Raw genomic sequence first — 25,422 nt, forward strand, 5'->3', positions numbered from 1 at the left:
ATTTCCACTATTTTACCTTCCAGCTCACTTATCTGTTCTTCTGCCTCAGTTATTCTGCTATTGATCCCTTCTAGAGAATTTTTAATTTCATTTATTGTGTTGTTCATCATTGCTTGTTTGCTCCTTAGTTCTTCTAGGTCCTTGTTAAACGTTTCTTGTATTTTCTCCATTCTATTTCCAAGATTTTGGATCATGTTCACTATCATTACTCTGAATTCTTTTTCAGGTAGACTGCCTGTTTCCTCTTCATTTGTTCAGTCTGGTGGGTTTTTACCTTGCTCCTTCATCTGCTGTGTGTTTCTCTGTCTTCTCATTTTGCTTAGCTTACTGTTTTTGGGGTTTCCTTTTCGCAGTTACCATTGTTTTTGGTGTCTGTCCCTAGTGGCTATGGTTGGTTCAGTGGGTTGTGTAGGCTTGCTGGTGGAGGAGACTGGTGCCTGTGTTCTGGTGGATGAGGCTGGATCTGGTCTTTTAGGTGGGCAGGACCGCATCCGGTGGTGTGTTTTGGGGTGTCTGTGACCTTATTATGATTTTAGGCAGCCTCTCTGCTAATGGATGAGCTTGTGTTCCTTTCTTGCTAGTTGTTTGGCATAGGGTGTCCAGCACTGTAGCTTGCTGGTCGTTGAGTGGAGCCGGGTCTTAGCATTGAGATGGAAGTCTCTGGGAGAGCTTTTGCCAGTTGATATTACGTGGTCCGGTAGGTCTCTGGTGGACCAGTGTCCTGAACTCGGCTCTCCCATCTCAGAGGCACAGGCCTGATACCTGGCCAGAGCACCAAGCCCCTGTCAGCCACTCGGCCAGGTACATGGGGAGTTTCTTGCCTTTTGGGATGTCTGAGGTCTTCTGCCAGCATTCAGTAGGTGTTCTCTAGGTGTTGTTCCACATGTAGATGTATTTCTGATATATTTGCGGGAAGGAAGGTGATCTCTACTCCTTACTCCTCTGCCATCTTGCAGGTCTCTGACTTCACTTTTTTTTTTAATTTATTAATTTTATTTTTTTGGCTGCATTCAGTCTTCGTTGCTGCATGCAGGTTTTATCTAGTTGTGGTGAGTGGGGCCTACTCTTCATTGCCATGCGCAGGCTTCTCATTGCAGTGGCTTCTCTTGTTGCAGAGCACGGGCTCTAGGCAGGCGGGCTTCAGTAGTTGCGGCACGTGGGCTCAGTAGTTGCAGCGCACAGGCTTAGTTGCTCCGTGGCATGTGAGATCTTCCTGGGCCAGGGCTTGAACCCATGCCCCCTGCATTGGCAGGTGGATTCCTAACTGCTGCACCACCAGTGAAGCCCCGACTTCACTGTTGATCCAGCATTGATAGAGCCCTGAGGATGCCTTCTGCTTTTGCATTCTCCTTCGGCCACCCTTTGTAGTGTCCCCATCCCCCCCCCACCTTTCCCCTCACTTGCCCCCACACTCCCACCCCTACTTTTTCTTGATTGGTTTTGTTTCTTCTGGGAACACCTGAAAACTGCCTTCATTGCCCAGGAGGGGGCTCCACACATTCCAGGTGAGGTGGAGGACGACCAGCCCTCTCTTTCCCTCCTTAGACGAGTGCCCACCCACCTACAGTGGTTTTCTCTGTTGTCTTAACCAGCAGAGCAGCCTTCTCTTGGTCTTGCATGGATGTGGAAGGGAGAATAGCCTTTGATGAGAGGGTTCTTAAAAGATCCTAGTGACTTCATTTTTAAAAGGCCAACTATCCCACTTTTAAAGGCTGAGTTTTGTAATTTTTATGACTAAGTTCATTTTTAAATTGATATATTGTAATTATAAAATGCTTACATGAAAACGTAAGGAACATAAAGTTTTCAGTGTGAAACAGAACTTTGGAGAAGACTTAATAACTTCCTTCTCAGTCTTCCCCATCCACTCCAAACTCTTTGGAATCCATAGTTTTGCAGTCAGCAGGATTCTTTTCCACATCTGATCAAGTCAGCTCCTGCTTCAGACACTGAGCAGCTCCTCATTGCTCATTTGGTAAAGGCCAGTCAATCTCTAGTGTTGCTTAAGGGGCCCGGTGTGGTCTGGCCCCTCCCTACCTAAGGACTATTCTTGATACTCCTTCCCCCCTGCCCCCACCCCTCGAGCTCCAGTCTCACAGTCTGGCTGCTCAAGTGAATCTGCTTTAGTTAAGTAACCTTCCCCCTTGGCCCTGTCCACCTCCTCTCTCACCTCTTTCTGAGGTGTCAGGTCTCAGTTTCTGCACCACTTTCTCAGGGACTTAGCCCTGACTGGGATGTCCTATTTCAGGCTCTCAGTAGTCTGTCCTTTCCCACAGAGCATTTATAAGACTATGCATTGTGCTGTTAGTTCACTGTATGCCCAGTGTCTAGCACATGTTTACACATAGAAGTGATCAGTACATTTTCACTAAATAAATAGATAAAGTAACTAAAGCCGAAGTGAGAGTAAATGACCTATCCAGGAGAGCATGGCTACCTAGTATCAGAATTAAGACAAAACCCACAGCACTTTTCACTGTGTCTGGTTTTTGTTTCTTTTTTTTTTCTTTTTTTTTTTTTTTCTTTTTGCGGTATGCGGGCCTCTCACTGTTGTGGCCTCTCCCGTTGCGGAGCACAGGCTCCGGATGCGCAGGCCCAGCGGCCATGGCTCACGGGCCCAGCCGCTCCGCGGCATATGGGATCCTCCCAGACCGGGGCACGAACCCGTATCCCCTGCATCGGCAGGCGGACTCTTAACCACTGCGCCACCAGGGAGGCCCTGGTTTTTGTTTCTTTATTAGGAGTCTGTGTCCACACATGTGACTTGTTCATTCTGATTGCGTGAGGAAAATGTGCTCCTGACTCTGTTTCCAGGGATCTCTGCTTTTTGTTTTCGGCTCCTCTGTGTAATTGGATCCTTCTGGTATATTTTCTGTGGCCCCTCTTAAGGTTCATCACTGGAGCCCTGTTTGTTCTCTTGGTGTTTTTTTTTTTTTTTTTTTTTGCGGTATGCGGGCTTCTCACTGCTGTGCCTCTCCCGTTGCGGAGCACAGGCTCCGGACGCGCAGGCTCAGCGGCCATGGCTCACGGGCCCAGCCGCTCCGCGGCATGTGGGATCTTCCCAGACCGGGGCACGAATCCGTGTCCCCTGCATCGGCAGGCGGACTCTCAACCACTGCGCCACCAGGGAAGCCCCTCTTGGTGTTTTAAAGCTAGAAGTTGGATGTTTACCCACTTTTCTTAATTCTTTCAAGTGACTATTTCAGATTTAGTGTTTATAATTATTTGTGCTTTTGTGTTTTAGAAGCTTTTACTCTGAGTCTCGATCTTGGTGCTTCCTTGTAAAATGCTTTTCTTTGAGTAGTAGATCTGGGGTCTTTAACATTCTGCATCTCAGATTTTATGTTAGCTAATTTTCTGGCTTAATGACACCCCTGCCCTTATTGACTCACTTTAAAGACAGGAGTTGTTTGCTTAACAGTGGCATGTAGTCTGTTTTCCCAAAATACAATCACTGACCAGAAAGTGGGTTGAATAGTAATCCTTTTCACATAAGCTGCCTAGAAACTGTCAGTTCAGCCTTATCTGGTGGGTGATTTGGGATGTGGGCTCGTCATGCTTGCATGGCAAACTCTATGTCATGATCTTTTTCCTCAGCTTTAGACTCTACAGAAAATTTACTAGCTGGCCTTAATTTTGTTATTGAGATTGACAAAACTTCATTGTGATCCCTTTACTCATTTGCTCTGCAAATACTTAAAGACTGCATTTGCTCCCCCTGGGTAAACATCTTTCCTTGCTCCTCAAATGCCATAGGGAAAGACCTGTGGTCCTGCCGTGGCTTCTCCATGGAAAAGACTATCTCATGTGACAGTGATGTTCTTAAAATGTAGCATCCAGAGTGAAGGGTGATTCAGTATGGACGTAGTATACAGGTTTTCAACTTAGAATTAAAAGAATAAGTGCGTCGTTTGTTTGCCTGATGGTTTCTGTTCTTCATTTTTTCCCTTGACTTCAAATTTGGTTCTTAGACCTTAATGAAGGAGGATTTTAAGAAACCAGTGCAGTGTGGTTTTGAGTTTGCAGATGTTCCTTCAGATAATGGTGGTAGTGATGATACTGAATATAAATTTTAAGGCCTTGGTGTAAGGACCCTGTCCAAAATCCATTAGCACAGATTTCTAGAAGTCATGAAGGTAAATTCTTCACATATCAACTAAATTCATATAAGGTAGAATTAGAGTTGTTGCTGTAGCTTTCTGGTAAATTGCAGGCACCATTTTGAATGGTGCTGACAAACCAAGGGACATCATTAAGAGAAATGAAGATTTTTCTGGAGAGTGAAAAAGTCACAGGGACAGGGGTCCTATGGCCCATTCACTAATTAACTTTGTTGGAAAGGCTGCCCGTGATCATATTCTGGAAGACAGAGTGCTGATTAGCTATGAGACTTTTGAAAAGTCATTTACTTTTCTCGTTTGCAGTCTTCTCGTATGTAAAACAGTGATAGTAACCGGCTCCTTCTGCGTCTCGTGAGTTAATAAATAATATCACAGTCCTGAGATAAGTATGCTCAGTGATCGCTACATGACTACTAAATGTTTCAGAGGCGTTTTGGTTTGGGAACAGTGGCTCCATTCAGAGTTTGTTGTTTGCCCAAGGCCAGTGTTAAGTGACCAAATAATGAATGTTCCACTGTTTGCCTATAGATAGAAAGCCAAATTATATAGTTTGGATGACTGTCAAAGAAGCTGTATCCTCCATTCACATGTGAAGCTTATTCCTTGGGACATTTTGGAAAATTAATTTGGTTTATGTCACTGGAATAGCACTTTTACATATTGCTTTATATTATTAATATTAATTATATTGTCCTTCTTTACTAAATTTTAAGCTTTGGAAGCTCTGTGTGTGTGTAATACTGAGCCTAGCAGAGATTAAGAATTTAATAAATAGTTCTTAGAACTTTAGAGCTGAGAGAGCACTTAGTAGCCATCTAGTTTAACATTCTCACATATTTACAGATGGCGGGAAAAAGGAGATCCAGGGGAGTTAAGTGGTTTACCAAAGTCACAGAGTCCTGGAGAAAGATCAGAATGTAGTCTTTCTGAAATGTCCTTTTCTACTCTTTCCAGCATAGATCACTGCCTTTGAATAAAATTTCAATGCAGGTTAAAACTTGTGTTTTAAGAGAGCATGCTTTATATACTGTTTTAAATATGTCTCTCCATATACAGATTCAAGGGTGTATATATCTAATCCATAGAAAAATTTATTTTATACTCTTAGTGCAATTACAGCTTTTTGCCACTTATTAAGACTTCAGAAGTACAAACCGGTAGCTCAGTAATTGCTTTCTTGAATCTGCCTTTAATAATTACATTTAGTAAAGCTGTATCGAAAATTAGAAAGGCAGAGACTAATGGAAAACTAGATTTTTCACTGAATTAGAAAGCAAAACAATCCATATATTGACAACACTTCAAGTTGAAACAGATCAGGAAAACTATTTTGGACTGTTTGTGCAAAGAGGCAAACCTGGGCCTGATGCACAGTGGCACCCGCATTTTATGGAAGCAGAGAAACTCTAAGAGATTTCATGTAAATTGGATGTTGAGAGGAGAGAGTCCAGGTCTGATTTTGATGTAAGTCATTTGAATCTTTTAAAGCCAGGAATTTCTCCTTGGTACTAACGAAGAAGTAAAAAATGAAGAATTGTGTTAATGAAGTAGGAATATCTTTGAATTAAAAAAAGCACAAAACTCAGTTGGAGGTCATATCTTGCACACACAGGAAAACCTGAACAGGAAAGTAGTGGAGGGCTTGTTTTGACTTGCTTCTGTGGGGTTTGGTGCAGTGTTTTGACTTTGTGTCCAGAAAAATTAGTCATTTTAGTTATATTTAGTTCAGAAAGCATATTAAAGAGATCCCAACAGTAGATTAACTCAGGTGGTTCAGATATTAGGAAAATAATTAAAATGAGATATAATGATGTTAACTAAAAAAGCAAAACAAAACTGGTACCTCTTCTTCACCTGTCAGATGGACAGTATGCTCTTTGCACAGTAGCAGGAGAGGGGCCAGCTGAGTAGCCAGCTGATGGACTAGCTCCCCACTGGCACCAGACTGGCTACAAACTTCACACACATTGGGACCCAATGAACCTTCTCATACTGTGGAGGCCCAAGGTTATAACAACTTTAGAAGAATGACTTCAGAAGGACCTGATTTTATGTGTCACTTTATCATGGATATCCTAGCTGCATCTTTTTAGCCGCGAGCTATTGGCCTTGTCCATCCCTTCCTGAGAGTGAGTGCAAGTGTTTGCTCACAGCCTCTGACAGTGGGATGTTGTATGTTCCCCTCCAAAGCAAGGGGAAACGTCTAGAAACTAGAGAGCTCAGGTAAATAGTTCTACACAGGTTCTACTGCACTCACTTGCAGGCTGAGGAAGAAAGAGGGGTGAGCATTTTGTAAAAGAAAAAGAAGCGGTGGGATGAGAAGACATGAGAATTGAGCAGAGGGCATGTGGTCCAGTCTTTCTGAAAGACACTGTCTGCCCCAGATGAACCTGGGGCTTACATTTGATAAAGCCCTCTGATTTCACAGCCAGAAATTACACACAGGGACTTCTCTGGTGGTGCAGTGGATTAAGAATCCACCTGCCAATGTAGGGGACTCCCACGGGTTTGAACTCTGGTCCGGGAAGATCCCACATGCCACGAGCAACTAAGCCCATGCGCCACAACTACTGAGCCTGCACTCTAGAGCCCGTGAGCCACAACTACAGAGCTCTCATGCCACAACTACTGAAGCCCGCGCGCCTAGAGCCCATGCTCTGAAACAAGAGAAGCCACCACAATGAGAAGCCCGTGCACCACAACGAAGACCCAAAGCAACCAATAAATAAATAAATAAATAAATAAATAAATAAATTTTAAAAAAGAAATTACACACAGGGTGGAAGAGTAGGGGAGAGTGGGTAGAGTAAAGAGCAGGGTTGTCTGCCTTGAGAAGAGAATTTGCTTTTGGTAAGAGAGAGAGTGTAAGACAACTAACTAAATAGAATCTGACCCTGAAGGTAGTGATTTTTGAACAGTAGGCGTTAGCATGCACGGTTAGTTGTGAATGGGTTAACATTTGTTTGCCCTGATCAGTGTGTAAAGCAAAGCGCAAGAATATGTGCATATGGCACAGTCTCTGCCTTAGAGTGGATGTGGAGAGAAATATATGTGACAAAGCAATACACAGTTGTTACGATATACATAAGTAAAATAGTAAGATGTTAGAAAGCATCTGGTCAACCCCCACATGTCATAGATGATGAACAGGCATAATGCTGAGAAGTGATTTTTCTGTCTGTATGGCTAAGTGTCAAAGAGGGACCTGGAACCCAGGATATCTGATTCACAGCTTATTTTTCTCATTAGAGAATATTTTCACTCAAAACTTCAGAAAACGGTTTGAGATATAAATCTTCAGTGCAGAAAAAAATTGGAGAAAATAATCTTGACAAGTGAAAAGAAGAAAAAACATTCTCCATCCCTTCAAAACATTTTGGTGTGTTTTTTTTTCTTCCAGCTTTTTTGGTACATACACATATATGTACACTCTTATGATATTTCCTTAAACATGAAAATGTACTCTCTCTATAGCCTGCTCTTATTTTTTAAAATTTTAACAAGATTAACCATCTCATTTCATGTTAATACATCTTCTGAGACATGATGTGCTATGATTTATTAATCATTTTTCTACTAAATATTAGGTCATTTACATTTTTATTATTATGAAAATACTTTTTCACTTTTAAAAGTCATATTTCAATTTCAGTTTGGTGCCACTGTGTTAAACAAATAATTCATATCCACTTATGTGCACATATTAGTTGAGAAATAATTATACATTTTTTGTTCTATGTCTGTTCTTCATATGTAACTTTGCAGATTAATTTACTTTTGCAATATATCCCATGAAAAGTTACATAATGAAATGAATATAACTCTTCTACTCTCAACGATGTTTAAATTGGATATACTATTTATCTTTGAGGGCCAAGCAGCTCTTCTGTCTGGAAATGCTTTCATGTGTCCGTATTACACTGCTCTTGTACACTTTAGTTTGTAAAATTTAGGATGGCCTTGGCAAAGCCATGGTGAGGAGTAGAGTGCTCAGACATTCACAGAGCAGGGCTTCCCTGGTGGCGCAGTGGTTGAGAATCCACCTGCCGATGCAGGGGACACGGGTTCGTGCCCCGGTCCGGGAAGATCCCACATGCCGCGGAGCGCCTGGGCCCGTGAGCCATGGCCGCTGAGCCTGCGCGTCCGGAGCCTGTGCTCCGCAACAGGAGAGGCCACAACAGTGAGAGGCCCGCGTACCGCAAAAAAAAAAAAAAAAAAAAAAAATCACAGAGCGAATGTTTGGAAAAGGAATGAACCAGTGGTGGCTGGAGGTGTTAGTTCCCTATCTTGTGAACCATTTTTTTTTTTTTTTTTTTTTTTTGTCTGGGAAAGGACTTCATCAGAGAGTTTCCTTCAAATCGGTGTGTTGTGCTCTGAAGGGGAATGCCTGGCACGAGGTTCACAGTTGCACTGGCTCTGCTTGTGCAGAAACACTGTGGAGAGAAAGAAGAAAATGATCGTGTCCAGTTGATGGAGGTAATTTAACTGTGAGTGTCTAGCACATTAAATCTAGAGATAAGTCTTGGAGAAGAAGCTTTATCCTTCCTGCCCTCAGGAGCAGCTTTAGAGTTTTCACATTTTGGCTGCTTTAGATTTAGCTCAGGCTCTTGGGAATGACAGGAATTAGACTTAATGCATTTTCCGATTCTCTGTAGAGGCCACCTATATCACTAAGGGAAAGTGACCCATACAAACAACAGAATCTTGCAAAATGATTATATTTTTACGAGTCAACACCTTTTCTTGAATCCATTGTTCTTTCTTTAAAGGAGTCAGGCAAATTAGGTGATTATGACATATCTTGTTACTAGGAGAATCTCTTTGTTTGGGATAAAAGAAATCAATACGAGAAACTCTTGGAATGTCCTTTTTTTTTTTTTTCCTCTTCAGCAGTTCCTAATATATGGGCTAGAAATGCTGATTCTACTTGAAGAATGACAGTGATACATGCTGAGGCCTGGCCTCTTTAGAGTCCAGACTTCTCTCTGAGAGTGTTTGGCATTGGTGTGTGTTATATAGACTTAGAAAAGTTGGTACTCGGTTAAACACAGAAATTTAGTTGTAAATATTTCATTAGGTAAACTTAGGTTTTAAACAATCATGTATCAGTGCATTTTTAAAAGTAGGTTAACTTAAATGTTTTTTAATTTAAGTATAGTTGATTTACAATGTTTTGTTAGTTTCAGGTATACAGAACAGTGATTCAGTTATGTGTATATATATATTCTTTTTAGATTCTTTTCCATTATAGGTTAGTACAAGACATTGAACATAGTTCCTTGTGCTGTACAGTAGGTCCTTGTTGATTATTTTATATATAGTAGTGTATATATATTAATCCCAACCCCCTAATTTATTCCTCTACCCCCTTTCCCCTTTGGTAACCATAAGTTTGTTTTCTATGTCTGTGAGCCTATTTCTGGTTTGTAGATAAGTTCGTTTGTATCTTTCTTTCTTTTTTTTGATTCCACATATAAGTGATAACATATTTGTCTCTCTTTGGCTGACTTAACTTCACTTCGTATGATAATCTCTAAGTCCATCCATGTTGCTGCAAATGGCATTATTTCATTCTTTTTTTATGGTTGAGTAATAGGTTAACTTAAATTTAGGATGATAAATAAAAGCTCTTACTAAGTTAAGTTCTGTGATGAAACTTTATCACCTGCATATGCCATCTTCTCAGTGCTGCCCACTCTGAGCATTCTATTTAAAATTACAACTTTCCCCCCAGCACTCCCAGTTCCTTTTACTTGGCTCTGTTTTTCCCCTCATACCAGGTAATCACTTTCTAAAACATACCGTATAATTTACGTATTTTTAAAATATATCTATTGTTATCTGTCTCCCCCGCTAGAATGTAAATTTCATGAGGGCAGTGCTCTTTGCCACTTTACTTCACTGATAGGTATCAGACACCTTGAATGGGAATTAGCACGTAGTGAGTGCTCAATAAATATTTGGATAAAGAAATGTCATCATCATCATCTTTTTTTACAGTGTAATGGTTTTAAACCAAACGTATATTGGGAGAGTAAAATACTTGATAAATGCTTTTTTTTTTAGGAAGAATTAAAATATGGAGTTTTAAAAGAAGGTTGAGAACTCTACAATCTTTAAGAGCTTCCTTTCTTTGCGTAGATGGGCATTTTAAAACTGTGGATGTGTGCCCTCTAACAGCTGTTTGTAGAATAGAACCGCTTCTTTCTCAGCAGGAACAACAGGGTGCCTCTTCAGGATCCTTGATTGTAGAGCCTATAAAATGGTCTGCATTTTTTTTAGGGCCCAGAGTTTGATCCTCTCCACCTGCTCTCTGCCCATGTTTCAGGGCTGAGCAGCAGAGCTTTGAAACTGGCAGGCATATAGCAAACTGCCTGTGCCCAAGTAACCTTCCTCTGTGGGGTCCAGTGAGTACCATAAAAGTTCAGTATTGAGAGAACACAGGAGGATCTTGAATCTCATCTCCTTGATGCCTATAGAAAGGAGCCCGACTCGTCATGGATGACCAGTAATTCTCCACCACCCAAGCTTACCTTTGCACCTTTTTGGGTTAAAAATAATTATCTACCTATTTCTGTTTATCTATCTGCATATATATATTTATGTGTATGTATGTATATATAGGGGGAATACTTTAACTTTTGAATTACATGATTTTTTTGGTGAGAATATGTTTTTTAAGAAATAAACGTAGCACATCATAGGACTTCATGGTGTGTTAGAGAAATGAAGGCTATTAATAGCCTCAAATTCCATTTAGATTTGGGAGAAACCCAGTGATATTCGGGAAGAGACTAGAATGTGTTGAGCGCCAGTCATGTCCCCGGCTGGGTGCTAAGTGCTTTATATACCTTGTCTTATTTATTTACTCTATCACCAGTCCTAAGAAATTGGTATTATCATCCCCACTTTCCACATGAGGAAATTAAGGCTCCAAGTGGATAAGTGATATCTGTAAGGAATCACAGCTAGCAAGTGCCAGATCTGGGTGTCGGGGGTGTCTGACTCTAGATTGGCATTCTTTCCACCATATCGTGTAGCTTCTCCCAAATGGTACTAATTATTAAGATTGATAGTTTCTTTTTAATAAAAGGGCTGTATTTCAAAGCTATTTTCATGGCTCTCAGGCCCTCATGAACAGTATTCTTTTGATCAGCTGCAACAAACTTTCTACAAGAAACCGTCTTATTCATCACTGTCTGCCTCTGTCATGTCTAACTTACTGATTGTTCTCTCTAAGAAAAATAACTCATCTTACCCTTTTCACTATCAGACTGCTGAGCTGGACTAAGGTGTAGACATGTTCTTCCCAGTGTGTTGTCCTGCTCTTTATTACTTGCTCACTTTCCTTCCTCATTTATTTCCTGTATTCAGCCTGCTTTGATGCCAGGTGCTCTTTAAGGCAGTGGGGCTACGACAGTGAACAAAATAGATGAGGTTCCTGTCCTTATGGAGCTTTTAACTTAGTTGGGGAACAGACAATAAACCAACAAGCTGACCAGCCAACCAACTGTGTGTGTGTGTGTGTGTGTTAATGCCAGACCATGGTAAATGCAAAGAAGAAAAATAAAGCCAGGTCTGGGGGTAGAGAAGGGTGGGGGGGCTAGAGTCACTGTTTTAGATGGAGTGCCTAGATAATACCTCTCTAAGAAGGTGACCTGGAACAGCAGTTGAACAAAATGAGGGGAAAGCTTTCTAGGTAGAAAAAAAGCACTGCAAAACTTAGAGTTGGCCTTCCCAGAACAATGTTTTAAAATATAATAAAATCACATTAAACTATTTTTAACTACAAAAAAACAAAAACCAAGAAAACGTAGAGTTGGGGAAGTGCTTGATATATTTGATGGTCAGTAAGGAGGCTGCTACGGATAGACCAGTGTGAGTAAGAGGGGTGTGTTAGGAGCTGAAGAAAAGAAGGCGGCTCTGAAGTTGGCTGGTATAGGGCTTTGTGGGCTGGAGCAGGGACTGGAATTTTGTCCCAGGAGTGATGGAAATCCATCGGAAGGAGTTCAGCAGGGGAGTCACATGATCTGACGCCTGAAAAGGGCCGCTGTGGCTGCTGTGAAACGCAGATTGTTACAGGACAGGAGTGGAGCAGGGAGACCAGCTGGGAGGTTGTAGAGAGAGCTCTCGGGCCTGGATGAAAGAAGGACTTCAGATTCGCAGATGACACAAGTCTTGGCAAAAACACTGGCTCCTCATTTGGATGACAGCATCAATTTTCAGAAAAGTTACAACATCCTTGTACGATAGGTTGAAATGGACATGATCCTATTTAACACGTCATTTGTAAGTCTGACCTCAGTTCTCACAATCACTTGTTCCAGAACTCTTGGGAAAGACCTGGGGTTTTATTTGACCTCCAGGGCCCTGTGATCCAACAGTGAGATATGGCTTCCAAAAACCGTCAGAAGAATACGGGTCGAAGATATGGAATCTTAAACTAAGATGGAGGGAAGACAGGGTTCCTCTAAGTCTTAGTGGTCAGGCCTCATCAGGAATGCAGGGTTCTGAGTAGGCGCTGACAAAGGTGAGTGCAGAGGCTACCACGTGTGTGCATTGCAGGCTCAACTAGCTCTGGGATGGGGAGAAAAGTACCTTCTCCCTTGTAGAGATGGATGGGTGTGATGAGTAGGTCACACTCCTGAGGAATCATCTCTTTCCCTCTCTATCCACCAAGTCTCCCTCCCCCGTGCTGATAAAGAAACAGTTGTAACAATGACTAGATGTTAATAACGATATTAATAGATAACATTCTTGTTTGAATTCTTGCTAAATGCCAGATAATATGGTAAATTATTGACACTGATAATCACATTTAATCCTGACAACAAACCTATTTGAAAGATACCATTATAAACTTCATGTTATAGGTGGGGAAACTGAGGTTTGTAAAGCTTAAATAACTTGCCCCAAATCATGGAGTGTTAGCCGAGCCCAGAGGAGAGCAATAGAAGACACAGGATTCAAACCCAGGCAGTTTGATTCAAGAGCCAGAACTCTTAGCCACTGTGTACTGAAAAGCTGCTGGATGAAATTAAAATATTATTATTGTAATTTATGCATATTATGGGCTAAACAGGGTTTTTTTTTTTTTTTTTTTTTTTTTTTGCGGTATGCGGGCCTCTCACTGTTGTGGCCTCCCCCGTTGCGGAGCACAGGCTCCGGACGCGCAGGCTCCGGACGCGCAGGCTCAGCGACCATGGCTCACGGGCCCAGCCGCTCCGCGGCATATGGGATCCTCCCAGACCGGGGCACGAACCCGCATCCCCTGCATCGGCAGGCGGACTCCCAACCACTTGCGCCACCAGGGAGGCCCCTAAACAGGGTTTTTTATGAGTTGAAATCTATCTTTTATACTGATTCTATGAGAAAATCTGTGCTGGGTTTTAAACTACCTCAACTATGGATTTGGGAGATACAATCCATTCACTAATTGGGAAATGGCTATATATTCCCTCAAGTCCTGGATTCTACAGTTTAGGGGGATCAGTGACAAACTATATTTTAACTCGAAGGTGGTCAGTAGTGCAAGACCTGAAGACCAGGTCTTATGAAGGACAGCTAGAGGAGCTAGAGAAGTTTAATTTAGAAGGGGGAGACTTTTAAAAAGTAGCAAAGGTTTCTCATGCTAGAATGGAAAACCATAAGCCCTAATAGGATCTCAAGACCTCAAAATAAACTTCTCTTCCTAGCTGATCAGATCCAGTCTTCTTTTAGATCACATTCACACTTTGATGATTCCCAAATTTATATCTCTGGCCAAGACCTCTCCCTGAGCCCCAGACGTGTTAATTCACTCCTGCTGAACATCTCCACTTAATGTCTATCTCACACGCATCTCAGACTTAACACGGCCAGTGCAGGGCTCCTGTTTGCCCCCAGAGACTGTCTTCCCAGCTCAGTTACTGGCACCACCATCCTTCTGGTTGCTCAGGCCCCAAACCTCACCATTATATTTGATTCCTCCTTTTTTTTCTTTCTTTTTTTTTTTTTTTAAAGAAACTCTACATCCGGGCCTCCCTGGTGGCGCGGTGGTTGGGAGTCCGCCTGCTGATGCAGGGGATACAGGTTCGTGCCCCGGTCCGGGAGGATCCCATATGCCGCGGAGCAGCTGGGCCCGTGAGCCATGGCCGCTGAGCCTGCGCATCCGGAGCCTGTGCTCCGCAACGGGAGAGGCCACAACAGTGAGAGGCCCCCTTACCGCAAAAAAAAAAAAAAAAAAGAAAAGAAACTCTACATCCAGTTATCAGCCTGTCCTGTCGTTTCTACTTCCACTCACCTCTCCCCACCACCGCTCAGACCTTCCCTCTAACTCTTCTCCCTCCTCATCACTCTAGGCATATAAACATGTCAAGCATTTAATCTTCAACCTGCCCGGACCGCCCTGCTCCCACAACCAGATATTCTCACTTCCTTCAGGTCTGTGGTAAAGGGAAGGATGAGCCTCCCAAAATGTTTACACCCTAATGCCGAGAACCTGTGAATATGTTTCCTGACATGCAAAAGGGACTTAATGGATGTGATGAAGGTTAAGGACCCTGAGATCACAGAGACAATTTAGATTATCTGGGTGGGGCCAATATAATCCCATGAGTCTTCCACTTAAAAGTGGAAGAGGAAGCAGAAAAGTAATCACAGAAATGTGGCATGAGAAAGTCTTGATCTTCTGTTGCTGGCTTTGAAGATTGCGAAAGGAGACCATGAGCTGAAGAATACAGCTGCTTTCTAGAAGCTGGAAATTTTGCTCTTAGCTGATAGCCAGCAAGAAAATGGTGACCACAGTCCTACAACCACAAGGAGACAGAAACGGGTTTTCTCCCAGTGAACCACCAAAAGGAACCCAGCCATGCCAATACCTTGATATTAGCCCAGTGAGACTTGAAGTGGAGAAGCCAGTCACGTGCACTGGACTTCTGACCTGTGGGACTGTGAGATAATGAATGGGTGTTGTGTTTGCTACAGCAGTAATAGAAAACTAATACAAGGTTTCTGCTCAAATACACCTTTATCAGTAAGACCTTCCCTGACCATCCCATATACTAGTCATACACACGCTCATCCAGCCCCTCTCTGTCCTTATTAACTCTGATTTATTTTTCTCCGTAGCACTTATCATCAGCTAGTGTGCATTTATTTGTGTGATTGTCTTTGTCCTCCTTCTGTTAAAATATAAGTAAGCTTTGTTAGGGATCTCTGTTTGTATTGTTCACTGTTTTCTCTGCAGTGACTAGAACTGAGCCTGGCACGTCCTTGTTGAGCAGTTGATGAAGCTAGCCTTTTGTTTCCTCTCCAGCCTCTTGCAGAGATGCTCTTCTTACAGGCTGGCTGTACTGCACTCAGCTTCTTCCATCCTCTTACCTTCTGCTTCAGGGCCTTTGCACATGTTCTGCCTATAATGCTTGCCCCTCCTTTTTGCCTACTTTTACTGTAGATCTATTCAGAAACAACTCCTGAGAGAAAGCTCCCCTGATCCCTGAGAGCAAATCCTGTCCTCTCTTATGCACTCACCTGTTTTTAAAGTAAGCATTTCATATTGAGTATAGCTCAGATACCTTTTTATACTTTTCCTTTATAATAATATAAAGGCTAGGACTATGAGTTTGCTCACCATTGTTTCTAGTGATAGAATTCTAGGGCTTAAGATTGTGGAGTTTGGAACCAGACTATCTGGGTTTATGAATCAGCTCCTAGCTCTGTGCCTTGAAGTTATGTAACACACTCTGACTTGGCTTCCTTACATATGGAGTGGGAATAATAACAGTACCTACATTATAGGATCTTGTGTGGACTAAATCAGTTAATAAATGAAGTGCTTTGAGCACTGCGTAGTCCATAGTAAGCACTCAAAAATGGTAGCTGCTGCTGCTGTTGTATAGAGCATAGCAGAGTGCTTGGCACATAGCAGATGCTCAATGAATGTAAATGGAAATACAAAAATGAATTTCATAAGAACTTGATAGTTGTATTAAAAACAAATAATTATCATTTATAAGATTTAGTGTAACTTTAGAAGGCAGAAATTTGATTAAACTTTCTCCTAATTACAAGAGTGATATATGCTCTGGTGAAAACTGTAGATTATAGAGAAAATTACAATAATTTGTAATTCTACCACTCAGACATCATTTTGACCTATTTCCTTTGTTATCTTTTATGTGTATTTTATATAGGCAACAGCATAGTATGCATAAAGTATTTTATACTGCTCTTTCAATTAGTATTATATTACAAATGCTTTCTGAAAACATCCTTGTAGGTTCTTCTTGATGATTATTGTCCCCTAAAAAAATTCCATTGGCGCACATAATACATATTTATATGAAATAGTCAAGAGGAATACATTTGTTGAAAATTAGAGAGTGTGACTGTATTTTAAATAATATGATTGTGCCACTTAGATGATCTGTTTAAGGGGAAGGTATGGAAAACAGTGATGTCTGACATTCCAGAAGGCTCTGGGATGGAGGTAGAATTTCACTTGACTGCTGAAGGGAGGATAGGAGGACTCCTTGGCAGAGGGAGGCTCCTGTGTGAACAGAAGCCCTCAGTGCCTAGAGTGGGGAAAATATAGGAAGGACTTGGCTGATTGGCTTCTGCAGGAGAGCTGTGGGAAGTAAGATTGAATTGATGTGTTGGGGCTGGTTCTGGAGGATTTGGGAGGGAGGTGAGGTGTTGCTCCTCTTTGCAGAAGCCAAGAGCTTGTGATAAGGAGATGCAGTCTATAACTAAGTAGTTTGAGAGAAGAATGAAGGATTTTTTTGCTCCTCTGTATGAAAGCTATTTCAACCACAAATCCATTCCTTAAGCAGCCTGTCAGGAAGGCTGTCCTCAAATGCCCATGGAAGCCCTTCTGTTCTTCCTGCCGGCATCTTTGTCAACCACTTCATAGTTATCAATTCTTCATTCCATTTCAGAGCATCTTACAAAGCACCAAGACATTTATTATCTGACAAACTAATACAGTAGACATCATTTTATCATTCTTATTTTATTAATGAAGATACTGTGGCTCAAAGATACTTAGAGATTTGCCCAAGTTAGTAAGTAGTACAGATAAAACTTATCTATTTTCCTTCTTTCAAAGCAGGTCATAAAATAGAATAATAAATCTCATAAAGCATCTATCTTCCAGAATGCTTGTTTAACATAGTATGTGATTTATTGCCATAACAATTCAGGTAAGCAAAGAACTAGCAGCATTCACATTTTATAGAAAATCTAAGTCAAAGATTTTGACTAATAATGATATTGAAACTAATGAAAAACTATGTTAACAAATCAACATGTATGACCTGATGTATTTGAGTGCATTGTTTCCCTCACCCTGAATTGATTGATTGGTTTTGTGTCATAGATATGGCTGAAGAGGAAAAGAAAAATGAAGACTTTTTCATAATCAAGTAATCAGTTGGGGAGCTAAAATTAGTCAGTAGTAGGGTTTAGACTGAAAACCCTTAATTCTATAAATATCAATAAACTCAACAAAATATTTCCTTTATAACCAGAGAGATTTTGAAACAAAAATATTTAGCAGAGGTTATGTCATTTTTAGACTATCTAAAAGTACTTCATATACATGGAAAAAATTTCAGCATAAACATGTCAAAGGAAAAATTAAATGTCTAGTACCTTCCAGAACCAGAAGTTAGTTGAGAAGTTGCTTATTTGTTTTAAGCACTGTTACTCTAAGTAATATATCTGAATCTCGATTTCTTGGTGTCTTAGAAAATCTCTATGTCCCTCCAGTTAGAAATATGAATTGAATTCACTCCACTCCTGTATTTCACTCCCCTCCACTCCATTTTCACTATGTATATGATTTTAATTTCATCATTAAAATTATAACTTTATATTTGTTACTCTGTAATTTGAACCACTTTCTTCATCTACCAATTTTTAAGCAGTGTCCTTTGACTGCCAATTATGTAAGACGAAAAGATTTGGACCCCATTTACTTCCTTTACACCCAATTCCTCCCCCATTCATCTCCTATTTTCTGCTCACTATGCCATTATTTTTTATACTGACAAAAAATATTTACAGTCTGTTCTGTAAAAATAATTGTCTTCCGTGTTGTATAGATTGATTTTAAAAGCTGAGTTCAGTAATTAATGTTCCCAGATGTTCCTAATATTATAATTATATATGTGTGTGTACAGATATTTATATTTTCACTGTGTAATCAAGTTTTGGGAACTGTAAGGAAGGAAATGTAGCCGTATAAATGACTAAACCTGTACTGCTCAGTGGAGAATGTTTCAAGCGTTACTTCAAATGGACACTCTTGTTCTCTAACCTGTACTAGGTCATGTTACATTTATTTTGCTTTATATTTGGAACTGTACCTCGAATACAGTTTTGTTTAGTTGGCTTTCTTGGAATTCTTAAGCACTTTTTTTTTCTTGGCAGAGAAAGGTGAATGCTTTGATGCTGTCACTGAAAGCTTTTTAATGATAATAGGTGTTAATCATACCCATTTTCTTCTTGAAAGCATTCTCCTTGGAACTCTTTGGCTTCTTACTCTAATTTGAATACTTTTTAGACTGCATAGCTGGCATTTTAGTATTCCCCCACACCCCGATATTGTCTGTAGATTAGGTCCACAGTTTCTTGGCTTCTTTTTTGAATTCCATTTAAAAAAAATCTTCAAAGAGAATTTCCTGAATGTGTACATAGTACATAAAATACTCTCCCTCTTGCATGTCTGAAAAGAGCACTTTCCTGGCTTCCTGGTAGAAAATTTGCCTGGATATGGAATTCTAGGTTAAAGATCATTCACCATCAACCTTTGAAGGCATATGAAGCCAAAATTTGGAACCAGGTTTCCGATGGATTTCTGTGGATTCTTTTGTTACTCTATGAACCAGGCTACTTCAACTACAAGCCTTTCAGTTGTAGAGGAGAGCCTCAGGGCAGCCTGTGAGGAGGCCAGCTCCAAATGGCCATGAAACCACTGTGTACTTTCTGCTGGAGTTGTCCTCAGCTTCTTAGAGTAGCAGCCACTTTATAACGTTGTCTTTCTTTGTACTCATTTACTCCTTCCCTGGATCAGAGTCTTTGATGATAACAAAAACAATGGCTGGCCTTTTATATTACTGTATTTTAAGTGCTTAATTTTGATTAATCTTTCCATTGACAGTGCTATGTCTTCAGTAATTTTTTTTCGAAAGGCTGTGTGTTTTATTTGTTTTCTGAGTTTGCCCACAACTGAGATTGACTTTTTGTTGCCTTCACATGTGAATAATAATTTGCATGATTATAAAATAATATTCTCATAAAATTCTGCAGACATTGCTCTACTTTTCAAGGAGTGGGGAGGCATTTAGTGTAGCATAGAAAAAGTTTGGTCATTCTGATCTCTGTTCCTACTTTATTCCATCAGTATATTGGCAGTACTTTTTTTTTCATTATTGTAATTTTAAAAGATCCAGAGTATTAGGTATATTATTTTCCCTGGGAGATGGTAAACCCTTTTGATCTTTCCAGCTTAGGAAACAGGTTTCTTTTGTCTTTGATGTTTGTTCTTGCTCTAATTTTGTTTTTGTTTTTATTATTTTTGTTCTTTTATCAGTGATTTTAATCATTTTGGGTCATTTTTGATATCATGAGTTTTCTTTGCAAAGAAGAATCATATTAAAAAATGTATATGTACACACAAATTTAATCAGGCCCAACTCTTACACAGCTATTCTCTAGTGGCAATTATTTAGAGAATTGTTCTTCTTCTTTAAGCAGTGGTTTATTTGAAGCGATATGTTTTTCTCTTAAAACATTTAAAAATTTCTGAAATTTAGATGTTTTCAAAGATACGGGAAAAAAAGTTGTTGGCAGCTTCTCCACAACCGAAAATAGTATAATTAAATTAATAATATATCACAGTTTGGCATCTTAGAACAGAGGAAAGTTGATTTAAGGCTGAGTAGGAACAAATTAAAATTTTACACTAGTTTTATTGAATTTTAAATTTATGTAGTCATCAAATATCATAAAAATTTATGATTAGAGGGTCTCTTATCATCTTTCCCTTATTTAAAAAAAAACAAAAAACTTTGTGTGATGTGAATTAATACCTTTGAGAGCTTGGCCCTCAGTAGGCACACAGTAGATCATTCTTTTAGAGATACAACTTTTTATAGTATCTAAATAACAGCCTTTTAAATTTTATCTTTCTTGCTTATTCCTACTCAAGAAGGAGAATATGTTGATTTCAAGCCCAGAGTTAATATTTGGTACATCTTGCACTAACTGAACAAATACTAAACAAACAAACAAGCAAACAAAAATATATATATATATGAAAGGTCACTAAAACTTTATTTTTATATAGAATCCCCATCTGTATTTGGAAGGCACTTAAAAGTTATTTATTAGACATTTTTATTTAGGAAAGACTTTTTTTTTTTTTTTGCTTTCGTTGAAAATAAATAACTTTGTAAGGTATGAGCTTCTGAAGACAGAGATCATTCAACCTGGAATATGGGTTAAGTCCATCTTTAGCTTAAGCTTATTTTGTTTTTTAGATACATTCCTGAAAAAAGTAGGTGCAAACCAAATTATGAAATATTTTATCATTTATTTATAGTTTATTTTCAGAAATGTTACTGCAAAGGAAAAAAAATTGGCTCTAACATGTAATCAAAACCACACTTACAAATTGAAATCTTCTCTTTAAAGTACTATTTATTTTACTTTTCAGTTTGAAGCCTAAGGATTTAATGTTCTTAGGACTGTGGCTATAATTTAGTCACAGGAACAATATAATTTCTGTTTTTTTAAACAAATCTAAATGAAAACCTTAATATGTTTATTTAGTTACACGAAGCTTCCTTAGCTTTATACTGAGGAATTTCTGGAAATCTCTGAGGGCAAGGATGTCTACAAGAGTAGAGGCCTAGACAGGTACATCAGGTCTCTGTGATTTTATGTGAGATAGTTGGAATGGACACCTATGCCACTATAAACACTGGTCAAAATATACCCAATTAGTTCTCACTTCCTAATCATACTGTCAAAGTGACGAATAGCCAGTGTTGATCAGGATGGGCCAGGCGTTCCATATCCTATTGGTGGCAGGGTGACTTAGTACATTTGAGGGGATAAATTTGGCAAAATTTTTGGTAATTTATCTTATATATGTATGTGTGTAAGTACATGTACAGGAACAAGGATGAGATATATCTCTATATATAGATACATTAATCATTAATATATGTAAATAAAATATAAATATATATAGAGACATATAAACATGTTTTATATATATTTATATATAAATAAACATATATAAACATATTAAAAAATATACAGTGCAAAATACTACAGTAACTTAATATCCATCTTAGGGTCCGAATTAAACAAAGTATGGTAACAATCGTACATGGTAGTACTATGTAGCCAGTAAAGAATGAGGTATGTCAAAATGTGCTGATTAATGAAGATGTCTGATATGTATTAAATAAAGTAAAAAATAAAAGTAGTAGAAAAAATAAAGTAGTAGAACTATATGCTATAGCTCTAGTTGTGTAAAAAAATAAAATAACTTCTATTACATGTACACATACAGAGCTTATATGAGTATAGGCAATTTCTGAAAGGATATTTAAGATACCTCTTAAGTTGGCAAGGACCTATACAAGTCTCTTATGTAAGAAACATACTTTTCAGTTTATACCCTTTGGACTTTTTGAAAATTCTTTTGCATAAACACATAATATTATTATTTTTTAATAGATCTTTATTGGAGTATAATTGCTTCACAATACTGTGTTAGTTTCTGTTGCACAACAAAGCGAATCAGCCATATGCATACACATCCCCATATCCCCTCCCTCTGGAGCCTCCCTCCCATCCTCCCTATCCCACCCCTCTAGGTCATCACAAAGCACCGAGCCGATCTCTCTGTGCTATGCTGCTACTTCCCACCAGCCAACTGTTTTACGTTCGGTAGTGTATATATGTCAATGCTACTCCCACTTCACCCCAGCTTCACCCTCCCACTCCCTGTCCTCAAGTCCATTCTCTATGCCTACCTCTTTATTCCTGCCCTGCAACTAGGTTCATCAGTACCGTTTTTGGGGGTTTTTTTAGATTCCATATATATGCGTTAGCATACGGAATTTGTTTTTCTCTTTCTGACTTACTTCATCCTGTATGACAGACTCTAGGTCCATCCACCTCACTATAAATAACTCAATTTTGTTTTTTTATGGCTGAGTAATATTCCATTGTATATATGTGCCACATCTCCTTTATCCATTCATCTGTCTATGGACATTTAGGTTGCTTACATGTCCTGGCTATTGTAAATAGTGCTGCAATGAACATTGTGGTGCATGTCTCTTTTTGAATTATGGTTTTCTCCGGGTATATGCCCAGTAGTGGGGTTGCTGGGTCGTATGGTAGTTCTATTTTTAGTTTTTTAAGGAACCTCCATACTGTTCTCCATAGTGGCTGTATCAATTTACATTCCCACCAACAGTGCAGGAGGGTTCCCTTTTCACCACACCCTTTCCAGCATTTATTGTTTCTAGCTTTTTTGATGATGGCCATTCTGACCGGCATGAGGTGGTACCTCATTGTGGTTTTGATTTGCATTTCGCTAATAATTAGTGATGTTGAGCATCTTTTCATGTGCCTCTTGGCCATATGTATGTCTTCCTTAGTGAAATGTCTATTTAGGTCTTCCGCCCATTTTTTAATTGGATTGTTTTTTTGATATTGAGCTCCATGAGCTGTTTGTATATTTTGGAGATTAATCCTTTGTCTGTTGTTTCATTTGCAAATATTTTCTCCCATTCTGAGGGTTGTCTTTGTCTTGTTTATGGTTTCCTTTGTGGTGCAAAAGCTTTTAAGTTTAATTAGCGAAAGCCATACAAGCTGAGATTTGGAACCACAGTGTAAGGAGACTGAGGGGGTGGTATGGATACAGATCCTGACAAGAAAAGGTAATATAAAAAGTATTTTTCTACTCTATAGAATTGTATGCTTTTTATATAGATCAGTGTTTGCTTGAGAGGAGCACAGGCTGCAGATAGTTAGGGATAAGGAACTCATGCCAAGACCACCACCACCCCTCTGCCCAGGGTCCTCTGTTCCTGCAAAGCCCCTCCAGAGGACAGAACCTTGGGAGGAGACTGGATGGAAGGCATTGTCCTCACTCCAGAATGTTTCTCCCACTTGCACGTGTTTTGTTTCCCCCAGTGAACAGGACTATATAAGGGATTCTGTTCATTGGGAATCAGTATTGTGCAGTGATTAAGAAGCAGATTCAGGCACCAAATTGCTGAGTTCAAAATGTATCAGTAGCTACCATGGGCAAGATACTTAATCCATGCCTCAGTTTCCTCACCTGTAAAATGGAGATAATAGTATCTATCCCATGTGGGGTTGTTGTGACAATTAAATGAGTGATTTTCATGGTAAAGGAGCTTGGAGCAGTGCCTTTATATAAGTGTTATAAAAGTCTTTGTTGTTGTTATTATTGGTGTTACCATTTGGGAAAAATTACCTAAATACTTTAAAAATAATAATTAAAAATTTAACTGGGGCTTCCCTGGTGGCGGAGTGGTTGAGAGTCCACCTGCCGATGCAGGGGACACGGGTTCGTGCCCCAGTCCGGGAAGATCCCACATGCCGCGGAGCGGCTGGGCCCGTGAGCCATGGCTGCTGAGCCTGCGCGTCCGGAGCCTGTGCTTCGCAACGGGAGAGGCCACAACAGTGAGAGGTCCGCATACTGCAAAAAAAAAAAAAAAATGTAATTGACATTAAACTGTACATTGATTTTTTACATGCTACTTTACATAGAACATATTTACATAACTGAAGTATATATGCATTGACTCACTCTCATAGGGTTGGTTATTTATAGAAATATTTGAAAAATTTGCTCTCAAACTTATTTTTCTTCCTTTTCTATGTATTGTCTCTGTTTTCTGGCCACTTTTTCAGATTTTTCTCTTTCTGAATGGTTTTAAACAATCTGATTCTGATTTGCCTTGGATTTTTGCTTTTTATTTTATGTTTCTTGAGCTTGGGTCCGTTGGTCTTCTTGGATCTGTGGGTTTATAGTTTCTACCAAATTGAGAAAATTTTGGTCAAGATTTCTTCAAATATATTTGTCTTTCTCCCCAGCCCCTCTCCCCCGTCTCACCTCTACTGTGAGGACTCTAATTATACATGCATTTTGATGTTTAAAGTCATCCCATAGTCCATAATTCACAGATGCTCTGTTGATTTACCTTTTAGTTTTTTCCTCCTCTATTTTGTTTTGTACAGTTTCTCTTGCCAGGTCTTTAAGTTTACTTACCTTTTCTTCTGTGGTGTCTCACCCACTATTAATCCCATCCAGTGTTTTTTTTTTTTAATCACAGACATTTTTTATCTCCTCAATAGGACCCAGACCTGTTGTCTAAGTCTTTTTTATAGCTTCCATACCTCCACTTAATATAGTGAACCTTTCTTCTAGATTCTTTTTTTTTAAATTTATTTATTTTTGGCTGTGTCGGGTCTTAGTTGCTGCACGGAGGCTTTCTCCAGTTGCCGCGAGTGGGGGCTACTCTTTGTTGTGGTGTGCGGGCTTCTCATTGCGGTGGCTTCTCTTGTTGCAGAGTACAGGCTCTAGGCACATGGGCTTCAGTAGTTGAAGCATGTGGGCTCAGTAGTTGTGACTTGAGCACAGGCTCAGTAGTTGTAGCAAACGGGGCTTAGTTGCTCTGCAGCATGTGGGATCCTCCCGGACTAGGGTTTGAACCCATGTCCCCTGCACTGGCAGGCGGACTCTCAACCACCGTGCCACCAGTGAAGCCCTCTTCTAGGTTCTTGAACATAAGAAATTTTCTTATAACAAGTTTAATGCGTTTGTCTACTAATTTCATCATCTGTGTCATTTCTGGATTAGTTTCTATTGATTGATTTTTCTTTTCATCATGAGTTGAATTTTCTTGCTTCTTTTTGCTTAGATGCTAGACTTTGTACATTTTATCTTGTTGGGTGCTGAATATTTTTATATTCCTAAAAATATTCTTGAGCTTCGCTTTGGCATGTGGCTACGTTACTAAGAAATAATTTGCTCTCTTCAGGTCTTGCTTTTAAGCTTTGTTGCTCTGGACTAAAAGAGCTTTTAGTCTATGTTACTTTAGCTCCACTCCTGAGACAAGACCCTTCTGAATTCTCTAACGAATACTTCATGAATTAAGAGGTTTTCTATCCTGGCTTTTGGGAACAGGCACTGTGCCCAGGTGTCTAAGCTCTGAGTGCTATTCTCTCTAATCTCTTCTTGTCCTTGGGTAGTTTCCCCAGT

At 39.7% G+C, this 25,422-nt stretch overlaps 1 protein-coding gene across 2 annotated transcripts in view; it reads left to right on the forward strand.

Moving 5' to 3' along the window:
• The window catches only part of SNX24 (sorting nexin 24), a 171,767-nt gene that overhangs the window by 59,717 nt on the left and 86,628 nt on the right, over positions 1-25,422 (forward strand). The window contains exon 2 of one of the 2 annotated variants that reach the window (XM_060091892.1): positions 8,454-8,597. The exons of the other annotated variant lie outside the window; for it this stretch is intronic. Within the exon in view, the coding sequence (XP_059947875.1) occupies positions 8,505-8,597 (93 nt within the window). The 5' untranslated portion in view covers positions 8,454-8,504. The remainder of the gene's footprint in view (positions 1-8,453; positions 8,598-25,422) is intronic. 2 annotated transcript variants of the gene reach the window in all.

The sequence above is a fragment of the Mesoplodon densirostris genome, chromosome 3 (genome assembly GCF_025265405.1).
Source record: "Mesoplodon densirostris isolate mMesDen1 chromosome 3, mMesDen1 primary haplotype, whole genome shotgun sequence".
NCBI lineage: Eukaryota > Metazoa > Chordata > Mammalia > Artiodactyla > Ziphiidae > Mesoplodon > Mesoplodon densirostris.